General features: G+C 45.5%; 1 protein-coding gene across 1 annotated transcript in view; it reads left to right on the forward strand.

Moving 5' to 3' along the window:
• ATP6V1D (ATPase H+ transporting V1 subunit D) overlaps nt 1-23835 on the forward strand; it is a 110336-nt gene that overhangs the window by 65896 nt on the left and 20605 nt on the right. Inside the window, exons 3-5 of the mRNA XM_086951984.1 lie at nt 2922-3001; nt 15241-15308; nt 23668-23712. Of these exons, the coding sequence (XP_086808110.1) occupies nt 2922-3001; nt 15241-15308; nt 23668-23712 (193 nt within the window). The remainder of the gene's footprint in view (nt 1-2921; nt 3002-15240; nt 15309-23667; nt 23713-23835) is intronic.

A 23835-nucleotide genomic window follows, 5' to 3' on the forward strand; every position in this document is an offset into this window, starting at 1 on the left:
CTGGCTGTGTCAGTGGCACAGCTTCGTCGTCGTCATGGTCCTCGTAGTCAGACAACTCCACCTCAGTGCCCTTCTTCACCGCAAGGTTGTGTAACATTGCACATACAGCTATGATCTTGCAGCAGGTGATGGGGGTATACTGCCTTGCACCTCCACTCTTGTGCAGGCATCTGAATCTACTTTTCCAGATGCCAAAGGTCCGTTCGACAACATTCCTTGTGCGTATGTGGGCCCGGTTATACCTCCTTTGGCTGGGTGTGGAGGGGTTGAGGTAGGGGGTGAGTATGAATGAGCGGAGGGCATATGCACTGTCGCCTGGAAGAGAAAGGGGTCACATTAGACACATGCATACATGTATTCCACCTACCTACTATGTGTTATGGGGGTCTGATGATGTGTCTCACCTAGGAGGTATCCTTCTCCAAATTCGCCAGCCATCAGCCGTGCATATATGCCGCTCTGTTGGAAAATATAGGAGTCATGGGTACTCCCTGGAAATTTTGCTACCAGGTCTGTGATGGTGCACTTTGCATTGCAGATCACCTGCACGTTGATGGTGTGTGTAGACTTGCGATTGCGGTATATGTATTCGGTGTCCGCTGGTGGGCAAATCGGAATGTGCGTGCCATCTATGCAACCGATGATTTGGGGAAATTGTGCCATCTGGTAGAAGTCAGCTTTGGTTTGTAGAAGTTCTGCGTGGGTTGCAGGGAAAGAGATGTATTGGTCCATCCTGTGTATCATGGCGTCAAGGAATGTGTGGAAGAACCTTGATAGGCTGCTCTGGCTCACCCCTCCTGCTGCTGCTACACCACTTTGATAGCTGCCAGACGCTAGCAGGTGTAGGCTGCATAGCACCTGGATGTGCGCAGGGATGGCGTGTGCCCTTGGGGTGTGGTGGTCCAAGAATGGCTTGAGATCCCTGATGAGCTCAAGTATGGTGTCAGAGTCCAGTCTGTATCTCTGTAGTATCTCTGCCTCTGTGAGCATGAACAGGGTTATCCTCTGTCTGTAGACCTGTTCATTTCTTAGCCATTCCCTCTGTCCTTCCTGCTGTAGCCGTAGCCGCCTCGCAATGACATAGAAAGCTGCCATCCTGCAAGTTGCAATGCATTTTGGGACTGTTTATATGGGTTGGAGTTGGTTACCACCTGATTGCAATCCATGGTAAATACCGAGTGAATTCTACCGATTTTGAGCCGATTTCGGTGTTTCTGTGCCTCCCTACATCTCCCCAACTGTCGGAATCGGGGAATTTCCCGATCGGCGATTCCTACGAATCGGCATGTTTTCCGATTCGGCTCATGTCCGAATCGGTCTTTCTACCGAATCGGTACATGGACCGAATCGGTGATTTTCCGATTCGGTGTCACTAACGATTCGGTACATGGACCGAATCGGTGATTTTCCGAATCGTTGTCACTAACGATTCGGTACATGGACCGAATCGGTGATTTTCCGATTCGGTGTCACTAACGATTCGGTCAATGGACCGAATCGGTGATTTTCCGATTCGGTGTCACTAACGAATCGGTACATGGACCGAATCGGTGATTTTCCGATTCGGTGTCACTAACGATTCGGTACATGGACCGAATCGGTGATTTTCCGAATCGTTGTCACTAACGATTCGGTACATGGACCGAATCGGTGATTTTCCGATTCGGTGTCACTAACGATTCGGTCAATGGACCGAATCGGTGATTTTCCGATTCGGTGTCACTAACGAATCGGTACATGGACCGAATCGGTCTTTGCATCCGAATCGGTGTTTTTCCGATTCGTTACATATCCGATTTTCGGTATGTACGTATCGGATTCTTTCCCATTCGGTACTCATTCCGATTCGGTTTTCACTCCGATTCTTTGTTTTTCGTTCCCTACATCTCGATGGCTGTTTACCGATCGGTAAGGGCAAAAAATCGGTATTTTCGGCCGTTACCGATCGGTAACGCCCTACCTACATCGGGCCCTGATTTCATTGTGCAGAGGTGGCCCCTATATGCAACCCCACGTTCTCCCTTCTGGAGTCAGGCTAAAATTGCAGCAGAGACTTATGGTGCTTCCTGCAGAGGTGTGGGGGTTGTTGCATGAATTCAATGGAAGATGTGAATATTTTTAAAGACTTTAATTTGTCTGATTTGTTTTTTAATTCTTTGGTTATGTTTTGTTGTAATCAGTACATATATATGTTTTTATGAATCATGATTAAATCTATATACATTTAATAAAATTATATTTTCTATATATATGGTATTAATGTTGGTTTTCCATTTGGCGCATACAGATTTTTGAGAGCTTCAAAATATTTCAGACTGGGTGAAGGCACCTAGGAAGCTTTATTGTTGATTTTGTTAAATAACCCTGTCCCCTTGGTTTGAGGGGTTGCTCTCACTGACTAGTTTGGACTCTGAATGCCCCATCAGCGCTACACCTGGACCTATCATCCTATACCACGCTCAGAAGTGACCAAGAGAAAGCACTAGGGTATATAAAATGCCTTAGTAAATAAATAGATAATTTAAGATGGCATTAGATAAGATAATGCATTGATATGAGGAAGACATGTTTACAAATGTGAAACAAAACATATTGTTCCATACCATACAAAGCACTGCCTTATTATATTTAACATATCCATTAATTGCTTCTAATATGAATCGTTAATTTGGACTGAGAGGAAAACTCTCATGGCCCTAAAACAAGGGTTTTATGTGGAAAAGTACCTCTTTTCCACTTGAAAAGCATAAGAGAATTGCAGCGTTGGGGAAAGATGTCTGTTTTCTCTTTCTTATCACTACCACTTGTCTTCCCTCTTTTTTTCTTGCTAGTTATTTATTCACTAGTTTCTGATATGTTCTGTGCCTGCAGTGACTCTACTGCTGTAATTGCTGTTATTTAACAATAGTCTTTCCTTTCAGACCAAAATGCTGATGGGGGATGTGATGAGAGAAGCAGCCTTCTCGCTGGCGGAGGCCAAGTTTACTGCGGGGGACTTCACGTAAGTATTAATGTTAGAGATGGAGTGTGGGTGGACTTGGGTGAACTTCTATAGACCCTTGGTAGCATAGAGGGCTATGTAAATGACAATAAATAAAAACTGACAGTAGTGCCATAGTCAAAGGGCATCTGTCACCTTACCTAAAGTTTGTCAGGCTGTACACTCGCAGGCAACTAACAGGAGATTGTTCAACCAGTGTGCGACATGTCAGTCAATGGTGTACAGTTCTTTGCTAGGTTGGTTATGGGCGTGTACAGGTACAAACTAGGTAAATAGGGCAGTTCATGTGCTAAACAATATAAATACGCAACTGCTAGCAAAAGCATCACTTCTTATTGAGCATCAGTATTCGAACACCATAATATGCTATTTACATTTTTGGTCGATTTGGGTATGCCCAGCTGGAGGATGTGTGTCCTCAATCCATCACAGGCGCCTGTGGCTATTATTGAGTTTGTCTTAGGAGCCTCAAATGTAGCTTTTAGCAAAAACCATGTTACATGACTCCCACTGTGGAGCCAACACTGTGGAGCCAGCTGACCCTTTCTTATGCATGGCCAATCCCAAGCAGCAACTACATGACTTGCCAAGGTCAACTGCACCATATCCAATCCTCATAAGCTTTCTTAGGACTTCTGTAGGTCAGGTGGGTTTTGTGAGGCTAAATCCTACTAGAAACACTCCACCTACCCATAAGCAGCCCCTACCACTTCCACTATACTCAGGGTTATAGTGGGGTCTTTAGCAGATAGGTAAATATTTACTATATTGTAGTGATCGCACCCCAAGTCTACCAACAAATTGTCCCCCACCGCAGGAGTCATAGAATAAAAGATATTTCCACTCCTCTGCCGGCCTCTTGGTAAGGAAGTCTACCCTAAAACCATGGCCAAGACAAGTTCCACGCTTGGTTCTTCCTTTCCAGAGTGTGCTGAACACAGGACTTCTTCCCGCTTTCCTTGCCGTACCTTGGACACATTCTCCACCATCTACCTGCATCATGCAGCTGTGTAACACAATGGTAAATTGACTAAAAGTTTGAGTAGACCAGAGTGGAGACTTTTTTTTTGTTTTGCCTCCAATGACCTGCTTAGTTGCATATAAAACTCCTGTTTGGAGTCTTCAAATATGCTTGGGGCTCTCAGTCTCCTGGGATTTTGCTGCTCTCGAAAGTCTGTCGACAGATAAGCTGACAGCAGCCCACTAATTCCTAACCTCACATTCCTTCCACTGAGCTGTCTTCACATTTGTTTCTTTTGCCAAAATCCACCAGATCCTCCTTGTCACTACTACCTGTCCAGGCACTCCTGTGGGACCCCGCTTCGACAGGATGCATTCCTTGCGCTGCCAAGAGTAGGTGAAAGATAATTTTGCCCTTCCTCTCATATAAGGGGTGAACGTCCTCAGCTGGGGACCTGCACTGAACCTCCTCTGGGCATTGTCCCAGCTGAGACCCTGTTATGTCTTTAATTGTTTTAAGAACCAAATGCCAGAAAAGCTGTAGCTTAGGGCATGACAAGCGCACAAGGGGAAGCAGGCCTTCTCTCCCACATCCTCACCAGGAGAGGGTGCCCCTTTCTTGTTCCATAGTCCCTAATTAAGTAGGTGTGTAATGCCAGTGGTATAGTGTTTTCAAAGGTGTTTCCCTACCTCTGATATAGCTGGCTACTGTGCCCACTCTGATGATTGTATCTTGAATGGAAACTTCTCATCTGGGTCAAGCCTGTTGAGCTGGTATAGCTTGGCAGCCATCCTCCACCAGCTATTGCAATTAAGAAGAAACTTTTCAAATGGAGTGAGATCTCTGGTGGCTGCCCTCTTAATGTGTGGTTCTAGGACCCAATGCCGGACTCTATAGTAGTCAAGGTATTCATTCTCTTGTATGCCACATTCATCTTGAAGTTGCTAAAAAGGATTTTATTTTTGTTGAGATTCTGCTGGAGTAAGTCTTTAAGTGTCCTCTTCATGGTTATTTCTGGCTGCTCCCATGCTAGGTCAGAAGCACAGGCTCCGCATCATCCGCCAGAGGGCTGTTGGGAAATGTGCAAAACCAAATAGCCACGGGGAGGCTGCCCAGGGAGAATCATGAAGACTGAGTAGTCCTACGGTGGAATATAGGATACTTAGAAGTGTTTATTGTGAGTATCCGAATCGGTGCCTGGTTGTCCTCCTTCGCAGCATCCTAGGTGTAGAGCCCATTATAATTTCTCCCCATATTTTGCTTCCATATCAGCCCCTGCGCTCAGTCCCTAGTATTGTAAATACCAGTCAGAGTCCCAGGGCATGTCCAGTAGGTCTGTCCAGTTTGTCATTTGTTGTCCAGGCGGGTGCCTTAGGCTGCGCCCACTTGCAGGAGCCAGTGGAGCTCAGGACCCACCAACACGCTGATTCTGCAATGAAGGCCAGACCTAAAACCAGTCCTTGTCAGCATTCCTAGGTCAAGCCATCGGAGGAGGACCTATCAAGTGCTCTTCTATCCCAACCATCAGCGCAGGGCCTTTGTAAGTCTCTGATTTACAGGGGGCCCAGTAGTCCAAGCGCATCTTTACGCACTCGGGGGCCCCACGTGTCTTCGCGGGATCTTTACGCACTCTGGGCCCCATGTGACACTACAGAGGCTCCTGGGGCCTCAGCCTCTCCCACGTCGAATGGGTCTCTGGTCTAGTGGCTGGATCTTTACGCACTCTGGGCCCCATGTGACACTACAGAGGCTCCTGGGGCCTCAGCCTCTCCCACGTCGAATGGATCTCTGGTCTAGTGACTGGGCAAGATGTGTCAATGCTGTAGTCCTGTGTGCCTGCATGTGGGCGCCCCATTGGTCTTGCTTTCTACAGCCTCCGGGAGCTCTGCCAGTTGCTGGAGCCCTAGCTGGTCCTTGGCCACCATCTTGAGAACATATCGCCAGGGCTTTAAGTGGGACGGGTCTCACCGGGTCAGAGCACTTGCCATTTTTTAAAGGGGGGCTCGAAATGGGTCTCTATCGTGCTCTGTTTTGTGCCCTGGCACAGGCGGTCCGTGTGTTTCCCGGACTGCAGTGACAGCAGGCACATGGATGTGTCCGTGCTCACACTGCTCACTTCTTACTAGTGGAGAAGTTACAGCATGACGTCATGCCAGATGAGCGTTGTAGGGGAAGGGAAATCCTTTCAAAAGAGTCATTTTCTCTCTGGATTTCCCTTTTTCTTTTTTAAACCCAGGAGCAACAACATTGTGGCGGTGTCACCAGGGCTTTAAGTGGAAGCTTTTTCAATATTGTATACAAGCCATAGTTGCAGCTTATTTATCTAATGTAACTAACAACCATTGACAAAGCCAATAGTCCTGACTTGTTGTAGGTATGGTGATACTTATTCTATCATATATCTGGATGCAATGACAGAAACAGCAAAATACAAGTCGGGCGGCACAGCATGCTAAGCACAGATTTTTATCTTACGTTTTAAGCCATTTCCTTAACACCTTGGCTGCTGCAGCAATTCCCCTCCTGTGCTGCTTATTCTGCATTCCCATTGTTCATGACGAGCTCAGCTCGTCATCAGCACAGCTCAACCGTGCATCATGACGAGCTGAGCTCGTCATCAGCATCGAAAGGGTTAATTACATTGGCCACGCCTCTTTGAGAGACCCCCTCCCCCAGTTTTTTCATCCCACTTAAAGCCCTGCATATCGCTGATCTTTCTTTCCATAAACCCCAGACCGGATTTGCCATCATTTTGTGTCGCTTAAGGCCCTCAATGCATCCCTCAAGTGTTCACTCCATGTCCTGCCAGCATTTCGTCCTGTATGGGTGCGGAGGGACCCAGTGGGGGGGGGGGGGGGGGGGGGCTTTCTTATCGCTGAGGAGAGCAGCAGGATCCCACACCTGGAGTTCATCTTGGTGCACCATTCTCTTTTTGACAGTTTTTAGTAGCTGGGTCGTTGAACTCTACTGGTGTGAAAGGCACCACGACTTTGCGACAGTTAGCAGGTCTCCCAATGATTGTTGCTGTCTGGCATTTCTGTGAAGCGGGTCTTCCCTGCCTTGGAGTTCTGTGTCTGGCTTCCAACGCAGGAGCTCCACGAAAGATTAATCCTATTTCCTAGCACACCGACATTTCCCTAGCGCCACAAATGAGGGTCACCTCTCATCTAAGGAAGCCATTTTATTGCAGTTTGATTGCTTTACTGCCAGGGTGTCTACTTCTTAAATGTAGAAGTGAGCAGCACAGTGAAGTCTGTTAATGAGACTCGTGAGGTTCTCAAGAGCATGAATAAACAAATGTACTTCTTGTTGTTTTGTGTGTGTCTGTCTGCATGGGGGGAGGGGGAGTGAGTATTTGCGCATTTTCGCCTGGAGAAGCAAAAACACTAAAGCAGCCCTGGCCTCGGGTACACCTGCCTGATGCCCGGTCCAAAGCTGCATCTGATCAAATGTCACTGCTGCCGAGTATCCTTCAGTGGAGCAGGAGCGCCATCATGTGGCGAAAACACAATTGTCCCGCTTTTTTCCAGCAGCCTTTTTTCAGTTTTGAAATATGATCCAACATGAGAAAAATCTTGAGGGCGAATAAAACAAGCATTTACAATGCAATGGTCTCGGCATTATTAAAGGTAGAGCTATTGGCATTGCTCATGACTTTTTTTAAAATCATAAATAAATAGCATTGTCATTTACAATGCCAATAGCTTAATCGCTCGCAAATGCATGACCTATTGCATTTACACCCACACAGAGCCACACACAAAGCCACCCACACACACATACAGAGCCACCCACACACACATACAGAGCCACCTACACAGAGCCACCCTCACACAGCCAGAGCCACCCACACATAGAGCCATCTACAAAACAAGATTCAGGCACACAAACACACTTATATGGCACAACGGAAAGGAAAGGCGTCCCCTGCAGTGGCCTGGTAAGCAATGCTTTGGACTCGGCACTTTTTTATTTACAAATTAAGCACTGAATTACTAATAGGTTGTGGGTGAAGTGGGATCTGAGAGGAATAAAAACAGTAACTGTAGTGCCTTTTTAATAGAACACTTTGGAGCATTTTCCTGCATATTAAATATCTGATGTTAGTTAAGCTTAGTAGCTATAATGGCACTCCATGTACTGACCTCTGTAAGCATAGAAGGCTGAACTGATTTTGAGGAGATGTGAACCCGTAACTTTCTTCCTGCCTCTATGACATTGTGACCCTGCCTGCCTGTGTCACGAAGTCACGTTGTTCTTGTGTGGTCAGTGTGTCCACGGCTGTCTGATGTTGCCTACCTCTGACTGTTGCTGTGAGTCTGCCCTTCCATCTTCCTGTCTTTTCTCTGACTGTGTGACCCTGTCAGAGTCTCACTGAGTCAGATTGTTGTTTTGTCAGCCTGCGTGTCCCATGACTGCCTGACAGAAAGACAGGAATGAAGGAGGGGTGAAGAGACTGAAAAGAGAGAAAAAGGGAGACAGGGAGAGAGAAAAGCGCAAAACGAAGTGAGAGACAGATGAAGTGGGAGGAAGGGTAAACGAGAGAAAGATGCGGGGTAGGGGAGAGAGGGGGAATAATTTAACAAGATGGGTAGAAAGAGGGGAAGTGGGGGCGCTGCTAAAGAGAGCGTGATTGATGGGGAGCAAGAGAGAGGTGGGAGAAGGAGGCAGCTCCGAGGCAGAGAAAGTAGTGCGAAGAACATGGCTACGGATAGAGAAACGGTGATGGAGGTGTGGGCGAGAGAAAGGGTTTGGCCCAGGGGCGACAGACTAAGGATGATGCAGAAGACGGCGGAGAGAGAAGGAGAGGGAAAATATAACGCAAAAGAAGGAATGGAGAGGGAGTCAGAAAGAGCGAGAGTGGAGGAGAAAGATGTTGGATAGAGAGACAAATAAAGGATGAGAGCGGGATGGTGCAAAGGGAGAGAGAGAAACTGGGGTATTGAGGCGGGGATGGATGGATTCTGTACTGGAGCCAGAGGCTGAAATATAAGGAATGAGTGGAAATGGAAAATGAGAGGAAGGTGGGGTGGGGTGAGGCGAAGCTCTGCAGCACACAGACTCCTGAGGGGAAAAGATGCATCAAAGATAAACGGCATCCGCCGAAGAAAACGGAAATGTGAGTAGGATAAAAGGAGAGAGGAATGAGGCCGCGTGCAGCAGCAGCAGATGCCGACGCACCAAGGCGGGCTCGGGCGGCTGCCCCAGCTACAGAAGCGCCTCATAAATTAACAATAAATAACAACAGAGGCGCTGGCAGGGAGACGGCACCGCCGGCTGACAGAGAGGCACTAACACACCTACGCACAGCAATACCGACGTGCAACGCCTACCAGACACGGCAGCACACACCCATAGCCTCGCGTGTCCACAAGAGACACGCCACAAAAGCAGCGTCACGTGTGTAAAAAACTACGCAGCACACAGCAACACACCAGCAGCCTCCCTGGTACAAAGAGAGAGCCACACAACACAGAGACAGGCGCACCAACACACTGCATAACTGTCAGTGGCAAAACGCTCCCCTCACTGAGCAATACTCAGCAATGTAGACACCCTACCACACAGCAGTACTGCCATGCGGCGCTACACAACACACAAAGGATGACAGACACACCAACACACTATTTGGTGCACATAGAAACACACAACAAACATACTATCACAGAAACACGTGCTCACAGAGCTACACATGATAGACCGTGTCACTCAAACCAAAACTTAGAAATCATCATTAGTACAAAGAGACCTTCACACAACACTCACACAGGCGCACCAACACACAAGATAACTGACACAATGCACACAGACAGCATTACTGATCAACACGAACACACTAACACAACAGTACAGCTATACGGAGCTACATAACCTCATGGGTGCATATAGAGAGCATGACACGGAACACAGCCCTCTCATGCACACACAGCGTCACACGCGCACCAGCACAGCTACACCATCACTAGTACAGAGTCACACAAACAACTTTAAAGACACTGACACTCGTACACAAACATGATTGACCGTTACACAAAGCACACACTGTATTATAGAGCTTCGTTTCGTTTATTGTTTAATAAATAAAAGCCATAACAACATGCAGGCAAAAAACAATATAATGCAATAATGACGATAAAATCGCTTGGCTTGACGACAGATTACAAGATTACCTCCAAAAGGCACTGTGTATATGTTTACAGCATTATTGATTAACGCTGACCCACAAGCAAACAGATGTACTGCCACAGTGAACTACACAACATGCAAAGCATCAAGGTCTCACCACGTACAGACACACACACCCGCACACAATGCATCACGTGCACATGCAAGCACACACGGCTGCACATGGCCAAAAGTACCGCTGACGCAGACCGCCCCCCCCCCCCCCCCATAGGACGATATCACTGGTACTAAAGCAGCAATGCACTCAGCATAACACGTGCTCAGTGTCTCTGACAACAATCCACTCACAGTGTCAAGGGTACACACACGTGTAGCTACACAGCATCATTGACTCACGCTACTGAGCACACAAAGCGTCACAGTTACGCCAACACACTCACAGAGACACTGGTACAGGCACACACGCAGTCACATGACAAATACAGCGTCGCTGACACGTGCACACGGAGCTGTACAACATTCCTAAACATGTACCCTACATAGACACACACACAACGCAAAGTAACACAGACAAGCCATCATACCTGTGGCGTCACACATAGAACAACCAACACACGGATTGACTGACAGAGAAGACGGAGAGATACACAACACTAAAAGTGCCACTGACAAAGACATACGCCACTGATACAGAACACCGATATACTCGCAACATCGCTGTCAGACAGAGCCACACACTGCTTAATTTGCACATCCAATGAGAGAGAGAGAGAGAGAGAGAACACAAAAACCTTCACTGATACAGACAAACCCAGATACATCACTGACAAAGAAACGCGTACACGCTCTCCTCACTAATACATAGAACAGTGCAATACACCTACACAAGTGTCACGGACACACCTACAGACAGCTTCTCATACACTTACACACGTCATTGACACACAGCTACACAACATAGTGCTACTGAAACCGATACAACAATATGCTTCCAGCGTAACACACAATAACAGAACTCGCATGGTATTATACCTGAGCAGTAACACAGGCGCAGCATCCCCGACAAAGACACACAACACAGTACATTACACACAACCACAGTTACAGAACAGGACACAACAGAACAGCCTCTTTTATACAAACACACCTGCACACTCACTGTATCGCTAACGTGCCACAAACTGCACACAGAGCAGAACAGAGGAAAACAAGCACACTAACACATCCTCGAGTGACACAAGGCACAAAACACCAGCTGCATCTCCGACGGTAAGGCAGTCGCCATTCATACCTCTTCCCTGACAGCAACAGACACACCAAAGTATCACAGACTGCAACACTAACAAAACACACATAGCATTCCTATCATTAACTCGCACGCACAGTAACAGACATGCTAGCGCACATACATTGCTACGAAGACACAGACTCACACATAGACAGCAACAAGCCAAATGCTTCAAATAAATCAACACCTATTAGGGACGTTGGGTTATATTTTGGGGGGAGGAGCGGCAAGGCACGGGGTACTTATTGGATCAGCGAAGGTGTAACCTACTGATTTAGTTTTCCGTTCCGACCGCTTACCTCGTTTCCCCGTCGCCAAATGTCTATATCCCACGTCTTCTGCAAGGCACCAGACCCTTCGAGCTCAGGGTATGTCTTGACCCCTCCCACCCCCCTAAACAGCACAGGTGTCCCCCTTTCTCTGCCCGTGGCTCGACTGTAGCGAGACGACTGCAGGGGCGAGGGCTGCACAGGACTAGGAAATTGAAAAGCACGCTGTCGGCAACCACGAGAAAAGTGCCAAATGATTACATGGGGAGACCCTTTCCTTATCTCTGAAAGGCTGGCTACACTGTAAGATTCAGGGAAAGACATCTTGAGGCTGAGAGGGGGAGGTACCTCCTCCGAGCGGCGGAGGATGGAGGAAGGCAGCTCGCCGTGAAGCCCAGAGCCCCGGACCGCCATCCGCCGATATTGCAGCGGCCGCACTGTTCCAGCACTGGGGGCCCACACAGGCTGAACTGTGCACCCCGCTCCTTGCCTGCAGCACCCCAACATTCCATTACCACGTTTTTGGGGAGCGGACTTGCGTGCGAGCCTGTAGGTGCTCGGAGGGACAGCTGACATAGAACAGTGCAATACACCTACACAAGTGTCACGGACACTCCTACAGACAGCATCTCATACACTAACACACGTCATTGACACACAGCTACACAACATAGTGCTACTGAAACCGATACAACAATATGCTTCTAGCGTAACACACAATAACAGAACTCGCATGGTATTATACCTGAGCAGTAACACAGGCGCAGCATCCCCGACAAAGACACACAACGCAGTACATTACACACAACCACAGTTACAGAACAGGACACAACAGAACAGCCTCTTTTATACAAACACACCTGCACACTCACTGTATCGCTAACGTGCCACAAACTGCACACAGAGCAGAACAGAGGAAAACAAGCACACTAACACATCCTCGAGTGACACAAGGCACAAAACACCAGCTGCATCTCCGACGGTAAGGCAGTCGCCATTCATACCTCTTCCCTGACAGCAACAGACACACCAAAGTATCACAGACTGCAACACTAACAAAACACACATAGCATTCCTATCATTAACTCGCACGCACAGTAACAGACATGCTTGCGCACATACATTGCTACGAAGACACAGACTCACACATAGACAGCAGCAAGCCAAATGCTTCAAATAAATCAACACCTATTAGGGACGTTGGGTTATATTTTGGGGGGAGGAGCGGCAAGGCACGGGGTACTTATTGGATCAGCGAAGGTGTAACCTACTGATTTAGTTTTCCGTTCCGACCGCTTACCTCGTTTCCCCGTCGCCAAATGTCTATATCCCACGTCTTCTGCAAGGCACCAGACCCTTCGAGCTCAGGGTATGTCTTGACCCCTCCCACCCCCCTAAACAGCACAGGTGTCCCCCTTTCTCTGCCCGTGGCTCGACTGTAGCGAGACGACTGCAGGGGCGAGGGCTGCACAGGACTAGGAAATTGAAAAGCACGCTGTCGGCAACCACGAGAAAAGTGCCAAATGATTACATGGGGAGACCCTTTCCTTATCTCTGAAAGGCTGGCTACACTGTAAGATTCAGGGAAAGACATCTCGAGGCTGAGAGGGGGAGGTACCTCCGAGCGGCGGAGGATGGAGGAAGGCAGCTCGCCATGAAGCCCAGGACCGCCATCCGCCGATACTGCAGAGGCCGCACTGTTCCAGCACTGGGGGCCCACACAGGCTGAACTGTGCACCCCGCTCCTTGCCTGCAGCACCCCAACATTCCATTACCACGTTTTTGGGGAGCGGACTTGCGTGCGAGCCTGTAGGTGCTCGGAGGGACAGCTGCAAAATGGCGGCTGAAAGCTTCAAAATTTTTCGGAATTGGGGGCGTGGTTTTGTTGTTTTGAGTGACAGACAACGTCACTGTCTAAAGAACGCAAAAAATCACGCCCCCAAATCCGAAAAAGACGGGGCTTCTTTGGAGGGATGGCTCTCTCCTCCAATGGCTGGCCTCCGTTTAGGAAGCCAGCCAATGGTGGACAGACAGAGCAGGGAGGCGGGTTCTGAAGTCCTACTAAGTAACATTAATTCTCGGACTTCCGGTCTACCAACCGGACATTACCGAGACCTAAAAGGATTTCTTTAACTCTACATTCCAGCAAAATAGCTGATGGAGCCCCCGCTGCCTTTTCAGTTCCTCGGTTCCCCACTTGCCTAATACGCCCTTTCCTTGTTAGGATTCCAGGGCGTCTCTTGATTGGCTGTTAGTGTCACTGCTCTGACGCCGCGTGACAGCAGCATCTAACCACAGAGCACTCAGCAGGGGCAGCACTTAAACATGGGTGATTTCTATTTTTCTCTCCATAAGTGTTAGTCTTTGAGACGCACACAAGACGTGGGCAATGCACAAACAGCAAGATAATCGCACCAGATTCCGTACCAGGAACTTTGCTTAAATTACCACAAATGCAAATGTCGCCTCACCGAACACCTAGGCAGAACCATGTTGAAATACCTGCCAACATTCATAATTCATAACCAATTGTTTTTAGGTTTGTGCATTAATTTTTAAAAAGTGGCTGTTGACGCTTAGTTACAAAATAATAAGCATAGCTAAGAGGCCTGGCAGTCTAGTACGAGGCCTCATTTTGTTCCTGTTGTAAGCATATACCACAAAATAAACCCGCTTAAAAAACAAATAAAAAAACGCTGATAAATCATCCTTGGCCACCGCGTTATAATGGATCCTCCTTCTATCAGGACCAGCCCCTTCTGTGTCATTTCCAAAGAAGAACTGAAGGTCCTTCTTTTCCAACATATTTTTCAATCGTTAGTGTATTGTAAGACCTTCATTCCAGACCCCTCGCAGTGAGCATGCCTTTATTGTCTGCTAACTGTTACTTGTTCGCCTATTGAACATTTTACAGTTGCTAGTTGGGTCGCTTTTTATCAACATTTCCTAAATTCGTGCCATGTGTTATCCTCTGCCACTTTTTAAGGTGTTCAGCTGCCTTAGCGATCCGATTCCCGCCATATAATTCTTCAAATAAATAAATTGGTAAATGGATCAATGGATGTGGGGGCGGAGGGGGGGGGGATAGGCAAGTGAAGGGGCTAAACTAGGTGCTTCAGGCGATGCTCCCAGAGGCACCACAAATGAAGAGATATGATAGAGATGGGTATATTTGTGGGATTGTCCTTTAGCCTTGTGTACAAAATAGGAAACACAAATGGAAATAAGAAATGCTTCGTAGGCAGTTTACACAAAGAAGCGTGCACAGCGTTGGAAATAACGAATGCAGATTCTCACCCGAGGTATAGATGTATAATGCTCTATAAACTAAAAAAAAAAAAGTGCACAGAAGAAGGGCGGGGTAAGTCATTAGGCGTCTTTTTTAAAATAGTTTTAAAATTAATTACGTTTGTTGAGTTACTTGTCATTCACTTCCTCCTTGTGACGTCATAGACTGCATAAAAAACATCCTTTTCTGAAAATACTCTCCTCCCCCCCCCCCCCCCCCCAAGGTATGATAGTAACTAAGCCATTGTTTGACACGTGATGGCTTCATACATACATATGAACTATCTGTGCCCTTCTCTCCACCTAGCACCACAGTCATCCAGAACGTCAACAAAGCCCAAGTGAAGGTTCGAGCGAAGAAGGACAACGTGGCAGGTACAGTTTTATTTTATTTAGTTTTTCTTTTGTAATCTTTTTGTTCACTATATGCAGCCAAAGTTGACAATTTGTTTTGCTTTAACAATACATTATGTATCATAGTAGATGAGGTTGGCTCTGTGGCCTCTCCTCCCCTTTCTATGCAGTGTTTCTTTCTTTCTTTTTGTAGTTTTATATAGAGCGAACTAGACCCGAAGGTATCAGAGCGCTTTACATGAGCATCAGTTGTATTACAGACAAATACGTTCATTTTTAATTAAGTGATTTGCCCAGAATCACAGGATGTGTGAGCCTCCTGCCAGATTCGAACCTAGTTCCCCAGCTTCAAAGTCGGCCGTCCTAACTGTCAAGCCACACCCTCACCCAATTGTTGATTTGCAGTATTTTTTATAGTGCCAACATGTCCCCTTTGTTGCAATTTCAGACCACCTCCATGGCCTCAGAGAGGCAGAGTCATAGGTGCAAAAACAGAGAACAAGCATTGGCAAAGTCAACAGGGCTGGCGTCGTCCGCCAGCCTTTTAACAATTCTTGTTTTTTCATGGCTTTTGCAAAATTTTGTTTGGGAAGCTGGTGGGTGTTTGTCAATCTAAATAAAACATTGATTAAAGGCAATCATGTTTTTTGGTCTAAAAAAAGCATTCCTTACCATAATACTTCCTGGCAATGAAGAGAACTACTTCGTGCATGGTTGTGCTCCTTGTGAAAGGACAGCATGCCGTAACTCATAGTAAAGTCAGTCAATGGCTGAATTGGGGTGGCGCATTATCCCTTGATGCATGCTCCAGTAGGTTGGAGAAAAATGTGAATGACACAACCACAGACAAATGGACAAATAGAAAAAGTGTGGCTAAAAACCCCTATAAGTAACAATGCCATACACATAATTTTAGTAAACCAAAAGGTCTTGGTAACACAGACACAAAAAAGCCAATCATTGGGCCATTGGCTTCCAGTCAGTTGCCACACCTTGTTCTCTTTTCACATGTTAGCAAGGGAGTGTGTCTGTGGTAAGCCTCTGCACTGGATTGCTTATTACTTTCTTACTTACAAATCAGCCACAGGCTATGCACCTCCTCCTTTTCTGTCAAAGATTAGAGACCCAGAACATGGAGTCCCCCAGGGCTTCTCCCTTAGTCCAGCACTAGTTAATATATTTTTGTAATTCAACTTGCAAAACTGTCCCACTCTTGGACTTTCCATCCTGTCATGCACAAATTATTCCCAAATCTTCATTTGTCTGGATGGTGATTTCCCTGGGACAAACCCCTCCTCTCCCCCCTTCCATCACTGTGTGGCAGGAATCATGTCCTGGATGTGGGATCATTCTCTCAAGATGAATCCAGAGGAGCCAATAATCAACCAAGACCCTTGATCTCGTTTATTAATTCATGGCATCCCAATGTCGGTGACCCTTCATCTACATCAAGCTCAGCCAAAACCCACATTTTTGTTTTCATTCCTCTTCATCTATCCCCCCCCCCCCCCCCCAAATAATAAAGTTGCTTCTTCCTGCCGTATGTGATGACCCTGCAAAAATCCCTCCATCTTTTATCTCTTGACAAGCTTCTACTTTGGTGTGCATTTTGGTACTTTGGCTTTCTCTTATGTTGGTCCTCACTATCTCCAAATCTGTATTCAACACCATATTTCAGGGCTATTGTTGATCTTCTCATCTCCTCACCGAAACTTCCTTAGTTGAAGAAAAAGAGGTGCGAAGGTCGCTCTTTCACCTGTCTAGCAGTCCAACATTGAAATTAGCTGCGTTTCACACTTTGTCGTGTGAGTGATCACCAGACCTTTCGTAAGGTACATTTCACAGTCAACCGATCATTCATAATAGCAACACAATTCACAAATTGCAGAAATCACTGGATACAGTTTTGCTATTAAACGTTTCCTCTTTAAATGAGAATTCAAGCCCCACTTTCCCCTTTGATCAATACATTATTTGCTCATTTCTGTAACTCAACTAATTACTCTAATCACAGAGTAGTAATAACTATTTTAATGGTGCCTCTGACCGCCCTCTTTACCTTCTGAGCATTTTAAATAAAAGATATTGCTGTTCCCCATTTTCATGATACCCTGTTTACCAGCCTTGCATGCAAGGCGAATCAACTTTTCCATGGTTCCAAGCATGTGACCTGTATATCACCTCATATTTCAGTGGCGAGCGTTTATCACTGAACCATTCTCGCATGCTCAATGTGGGATAGGTTACAGCTATCAGCACACTACTCCCTCCTGAGCAGCAGTCTTGATATATAAATAAAACATAACTGTAAGAAGCCACAAATCAACCACTAATGGTAATGTCCTCTCCCCAGTGACCGCGTGTAACAGACTGTCTCTAGGAGAGTTTCCAAAGAATCATGCGTTACAGGACATTCTCTGTTTGGGCCTTTAGCACAACTTCATCGGCGTAGAGTAAGTAAGGTATTGGTCTGTCATTGCGAGCTAGATAATCTACATTACATGCAATTATATGTTTCTTATATTTACTTCATTTATAAAAATGTCAAGCTAGAAGGGTGCCAAAAGGCAGCTCTTTCTAACATCCTTAATTACCCCCAATTTTTCAGTGTACCAAAGTTTGGTCCAAGAAGTGCTTAGCCGTACAAATTTGCTGGATAGCGCTTAAAAAACTTTCTCTTCCCCGTGAGGAGCGAAAAGATTTTCATAGCAATGTTTGATCATTATTGCCAAAGCCACATCAGGGCAGAGTTGCTTTCAAGTGCGAGAGGTGAAAGCGTTGCTCAATGGTGGCTTTTTGGTGTCCGAGCCCTGCTTGACAGTGGTACGTTTTGTTATTTCATACCCGGTGGTGAACCAGTATACCTGCCAATATTTCCCATTGGGTGGTTACTTTTGTTAACTTTTCTGTACAATAATTGCATTTCACTATTTGTAAACCAATCCACACTTGAGAATATTATTAAACATGCATGCAGAGACCTGGCTAAAAATCTTCAAGGACCAGGCCTCGAAAAATCATTAAAATGTTACTAGACCTGCAGGCCTAGTGACTTAAGTAATCTTCTCAGCTTAACTGTAATGCGCTTGATCCATAAACTGTTCCAAATTGTGTGATCCTAGGCAAATATTTATTTCGACAGTCACCTTTTTATTCATTATTAAATATGAGAACACCTTCAAATATGTGAGGTAAGCATGTCTGCTGTACAAAAAGTCTTTATGTTTGCCATACTGGACTAAACATTTCCACTATGTATACTAAAAATCTAGCCCACAGAAAAGGTATGCATGACCCCTCACTTGCTTCTTGGTTCATCGATAGCATTGTCATCAGGGCAGGAGCTGGATTGTTTCTAAGTTCATGTTTAAAAATACTCACTTTTAAGAGATATATTATTAAATCATGATTTGGTAGTGCCTTTCATTTACAGGCAGCACATTTCCACTCAAATGGGCACAAACCTTCCCACAACCTACAGTTTTACTGATAAAACTATACAGCATACAAGCGATTATCAGGAAATTGAGTTTCAGCAACTATTTATCATTGGCACATCACCAAGTAAAGTGTACTGATTTATTTTGATCCTAATAAAATATTTGTTTCCGTCGCACATCAGAATTAAACTACTTTTACGGAAATATATTTTTTAATATGTGTACAGTTCATTTACAAGGTACTTAAATGTTTTTTTTAAAGAAATAAACTGACATCTTATAGCCTTTTATTGCTCACAGTATGTTTGTCAGACAGTTCACTTTTCTTTCTTTGACTGGAGAATTAGAGGATTTTGTAAACAAGATCTCCAGAATAAAATACGGAACAATCTGTAAGAATACATTGGCTGACATCTGACCTCTGCCTTTGAATGCACAGCAAACATAACCGTATTTAAAAGTATCTTCACTGTTCCTTCACTCAATTATAGGAATACCTGGGACCCTGTTACCTATAGGGCGCACTTTCCCTGTTTGCTCTACGGTGCACCTTCAAACAGATGTGCCGGGTGCAAAGAGAGAAAGTGCACCCTATTAGGTTGAATGTGCTGCCCTCAGGGCAGCCGCAAACTCCTGCTGCTTTGAGGGCATCACAGCTGCTTCAAAGCCGCTCCATGTTTCACTGTGCAGGCGGCACCCGTCTTCACTTTAAAGAGGGGCGAGAGATCCCCTTGCAGGTGTGTGCAGTGAGTGACTGCACCCGCCAGCAAGAGTATTTTTGGGGGATCCATAGGACCTTTGACCTACTCCAGAGGGCTACCATCATGGATCGCACTGACAGTGTGCTACCTTTTTGTGGTGCACTGTCAAGGCACCTCCTAACTGTAAAGATTAGAGAGCCCCTGCTACTAATGACTAGTTCACCTAGGAAGGGAAATACATACTGTAAAGTTCCTAGGGTAACTTCAATACATGTTTAAAAATGCATCATGATATTCTAATCGAGGGAAGAGACCATCACTCAATATTAGAAAAGTACAAATTTGTGTTTTATTTAAATATTTTCATCAATGATTTTATGATATTTTTGACAGAGAAAACAACAAATCAATCTGCAAACAGTTCACATTCATCCATACATACAAATCACATGCATGTTAAGCTTGTTTTTTCATGTTACCTACATCTAATAGGCAATGATTGTAAACCGACCATAATACAATATCAATATTATAACAAGATTGCACTACTGTATAAATCCAAACAAAGTTTGCACCAACAAAGGGTGTGGCGATATTAATCTACGCGCGTTTCTGCAAAGAGATCCCTTTTTCAGGAAAGCCACTTCCTAAATTGTTTCTCAGACAGTGAATATCCTCCAAGTAAAGCAATCGCTAGATAACAAGGGTTCCTAGGTGTGGTGTAAAATAGGGGCCCAAATATAGGTGTCCTAAGGGCAGAAGCGTAGCTCTTGTCGCATGAATTGGCTTGTAACAATTTTTGTGTGGGCAGGTCCTCATGTCCTCTGGCCACTGAAAGGTATTTTTAGCATGGAGCATCAAGCTTGATATCCATTTTCAAAAGAGGGCGCTCCACTCAAAAGGATGATGAACCTCTGAGAAAAGATCACTGCATCCTCAGCTTGTGCTTCTATGTGGTCCCCGGGAATTCAAAGGTACAGAAAGCGCCTCCTAACACCCTCTGCGTGAATGTCTTTATTACAGCACAGGCGCGGAGTTATAGAGATTCCCTCATTTGAATGGGGTCACGCCCCCATGCAAATGAGGGAGCGCCTTCCTGAGATAGTTCATTCACAACAGATGCGCCAGCGCTATCTGCATTTCAGAAGTAGCCGCAGAAGCGTCTGCGGCCTTTTCTGTAATACCAAAGTGGGTTCAAATGCCTATTGCGCCCCCGGGGCACTTATTTAATATGGGCCCTGTTCTTTGACAGCTGGATTTTTGCGGCAGACCGGACCAATAGTCCCAAAAAATAACTCTCCCTGATAAAATCTGACTCAGCATAGTGAGTAGGCTGGTAGATTTCTCGCGGACTGAGGACCATGTAATGGCTTGGTGCTTTCCAATTGTGTAGGCTATTCAGTACCACTCTGCCTTCATGAGAACAAATGAGACTGGCTGGAATAAAGGGACTTCCTTCTTTTTATTAGAATGCTCCACCTTTTTTTATCATATTTAATTGGTTGTTAAATATATCAGGACCAGAAAAACTCTTGTGCCATGCTCCAATGCCAATACTACTTTCAGGGTTCTCTTTATCCCTGGAATTTCACTGATCGAGTTCATCCAAGTTTCGGTCTGTAATTGCAGTCTTACCCTTTAGCAGTTAGGTGTAATACATGAGTATGGTAATACATGAGTATGAACTGTTTATACTAGGCTGCTCGTGGAATTTGGGTAATTTCGCGTACAGCGGAGAACGTGGAATTGATAAAAATTCTTTGATCCGCAGCTTCGCGGAATCTTTCGCTTGTTCGCGCTCTCAAAATGCGTGTTCGCGAGATATTTCCCCTGATCATGCAAACAGCGTTTGCGAACAGGGAAAAAGCATCGGGAACGGGTGGAACAAGCAATTCCACCTGTTTGCGGAACTTTTGCTTGCTCGCTGAGATTTCTTACCGTTTCGCGAAGCTTTGCGTGGCACGACTACGCAAATTCCGCCCACTCTAGTTTATACCCTTCGCTACTTGGGTAAGAGGAGCGTTTCTTTCATATTTATCTAATGCTTTCACAACATCAAACAAACTACCTCTTCTTCAGTTTTCTACACTGTTTCATCCCAGCCCTTCCTGTTTTGAACTAGGGACTGCCGATTTGGAAGTGTGGGACCCTTCACAAGAAATGTCTAGAAAGTAGCAATATATATTTCTGGACTAAGACCATCCTTAAATATTGAATGAAAGTCCTCCAAATAGGGGGGTCATTTTTAGTATAAGAACAGGATACTTGAATTGCATTTTATCTGGATTGCATATAACGATTGCTGTCCTATTACCTCCATGGAGCCTGTGTCTGTAGTGTGAGACCTGTGGGGCAGGGGATTAACTTTTAATTGCTGGAAAGAGGAAGTTTAAAGGACCAAAATGAGTGGAACCTTGTTACTTGCTACATGGTATCTACCAAGTCTATTCCACCATCTAAATGTAAATCTTGTTGGCGAACTTCCATGAAGCCTCCCATCATTTGCCCGTAAACTGATTTTGATCATGCTGAATTGCTGTACGTATACTTTGAATAGACTGGCATGACTACTAATTGGTGGTTCTGCAATGCATGTGCAACTGTATGTAACCAGTATTGATTGTGGATGGCAGAGAGTATCTTCAAACGGAGCATTCAAGTTTCCAACCATTATTTGATTTATTTCTCTCTCCACAATAATTTAGAACAACGCTCCTGTTTGCAGATCGCCAGTCTGATTAAGGGTCAATAAATCAAGATATTCTTTTACCTTGCATCTCCTATGCACTTTCAGTATTGGGTGCCTATTATGTATTTTGCTGGGTTCCTCATCTTTTGTTTGAGCATAAACAAATTCCTTGGTTGCACATGAAGACCATGGATATTAAAGCCTGGTATTATCTAGCCTAGTGCAAACACTCGCGTTTTTCGGCAAGTCCAAGGTGTCTGCGCAAAAGCTTGTGACATTTTTTTTTATTATATTTTTTTTCCAGGTGTGGTTTGAATCAGTTAGCATTTATATTCATTCTTTTTAAGCAGGTGGTTTGGGGGAAGCGAGCTGAAAGCGTTGCTGAAGTATCTTGATGTATTATTTATGATAGGTTAAGGTCAAGGTTTGTGGTTGGTACTAAATTTGCTGACAGGTAGATTTAAGGCTTTGTGGTACTGAGGTTGGTTGATATATCAGATACCTGAGGGGATCGAATTTGATATGAATATGGTCAATTCTTTTTAAGGTTAAAGGTAATTAAGGCATCAGGGCTGAATTACAGGCATCCGGGCTGAATTACGGCAGCAAAAGTGCGTAGAGCGGCGTTGTGTGCTTCTATCCTGTTGTTTATAGAATCTCGAGGTTGTCTATTAGTGAGCAGGTAGTGCAAACCAGATATAGAAATCTTCTAAAATGGTGAGGCATGGATGATAAAGGAAACACTACAGAATGTCTTACTAAATGATTGCGTAGGTCACAGACAAAAACCACTACCCAGAATTAGTTGGACTTCCAGAACCAAGCCCAGAAAGATTTACACTTCTGGCAGCTGGGAGGTATATATTCAATTAATATAAAGTTGTATCCTGGAAGGTAGGAAACCACGCATGGCATAGAAGTAAACTAGCGTACCGCTAGCAGGGAGGGATGCCTGGGTGGACCAAGGCTAATCAGTTGCTACCTAGTGGCCCAAGCCGGGTACATTGTAGAATGGAATAGGAAAGAACCCAAAAAGTATTGGTACTTCACAGACCAGCACGTAGCGGGATGCATAGTTGGAACTTTGGCCTGGATGATCAGGAAGTACGGCCCATGTTTCCTGTACTTGTCTCCTGCCAGTGGAGATACATTAACTACTAGTGACAAAGTAGCAGCTGTGATACTTATATTGATTGTCTCGCCTCTGACACCTATTATTGACAACCTGGATTGCACACCAGCCATTTAAGTGGTTTGTGGGAAGGGTGATTGTATGACCAAGTATTATACGAAATAAGATACCCTCTGCTGCACATTGTAAGGTTATTGCAAGTCACCTCGGAGTTAAGTCACTTTAAGAAGCAACTCCGCCTTCGGCCTCGTTTCTGCCTATATGGTCACCAAACTCCTCGGTGACTAATCCTTATGTTTTACAGCAGGGGGCACTTTATCTCATGTTTGAACTCTCCTTTCACAGCTCCATTTCGGCGGGAAGGTTCCTTCGTATGTTGCGTTTCTGTCTCTGACATCTGTTGTGTACTTTTCCGCAGGTGTGACGCTGCCAGTGTTCGAGCATTACCAAGAGGGAGGAGACAGTAAGTAGAACCCATTGACCGCCATGCATACTTGCTTCCTGCCTCTCTCTCCCCCGCTCCCTCCATGCATGCTTCCTGCCTCCCTGGCCGCAGGGAGCGCCGCCGAACCCGCTGACACTGCCT

Source organism: Lissotriton vulgaris, unplaced genomic scaffold (genome assembly GCF_964263255.1).
Source record: "Lissotriton vulgaris unplaced genomic scaffold, aLisVul1.2 SCAFFOLD_817, whole genome shotgun sequence".
NCBI lineage: Eukaryota > Metazoa > Chordata > Amphibia > Caudata > Salamandridae > Lissotriton > Lissotriton vulgaris.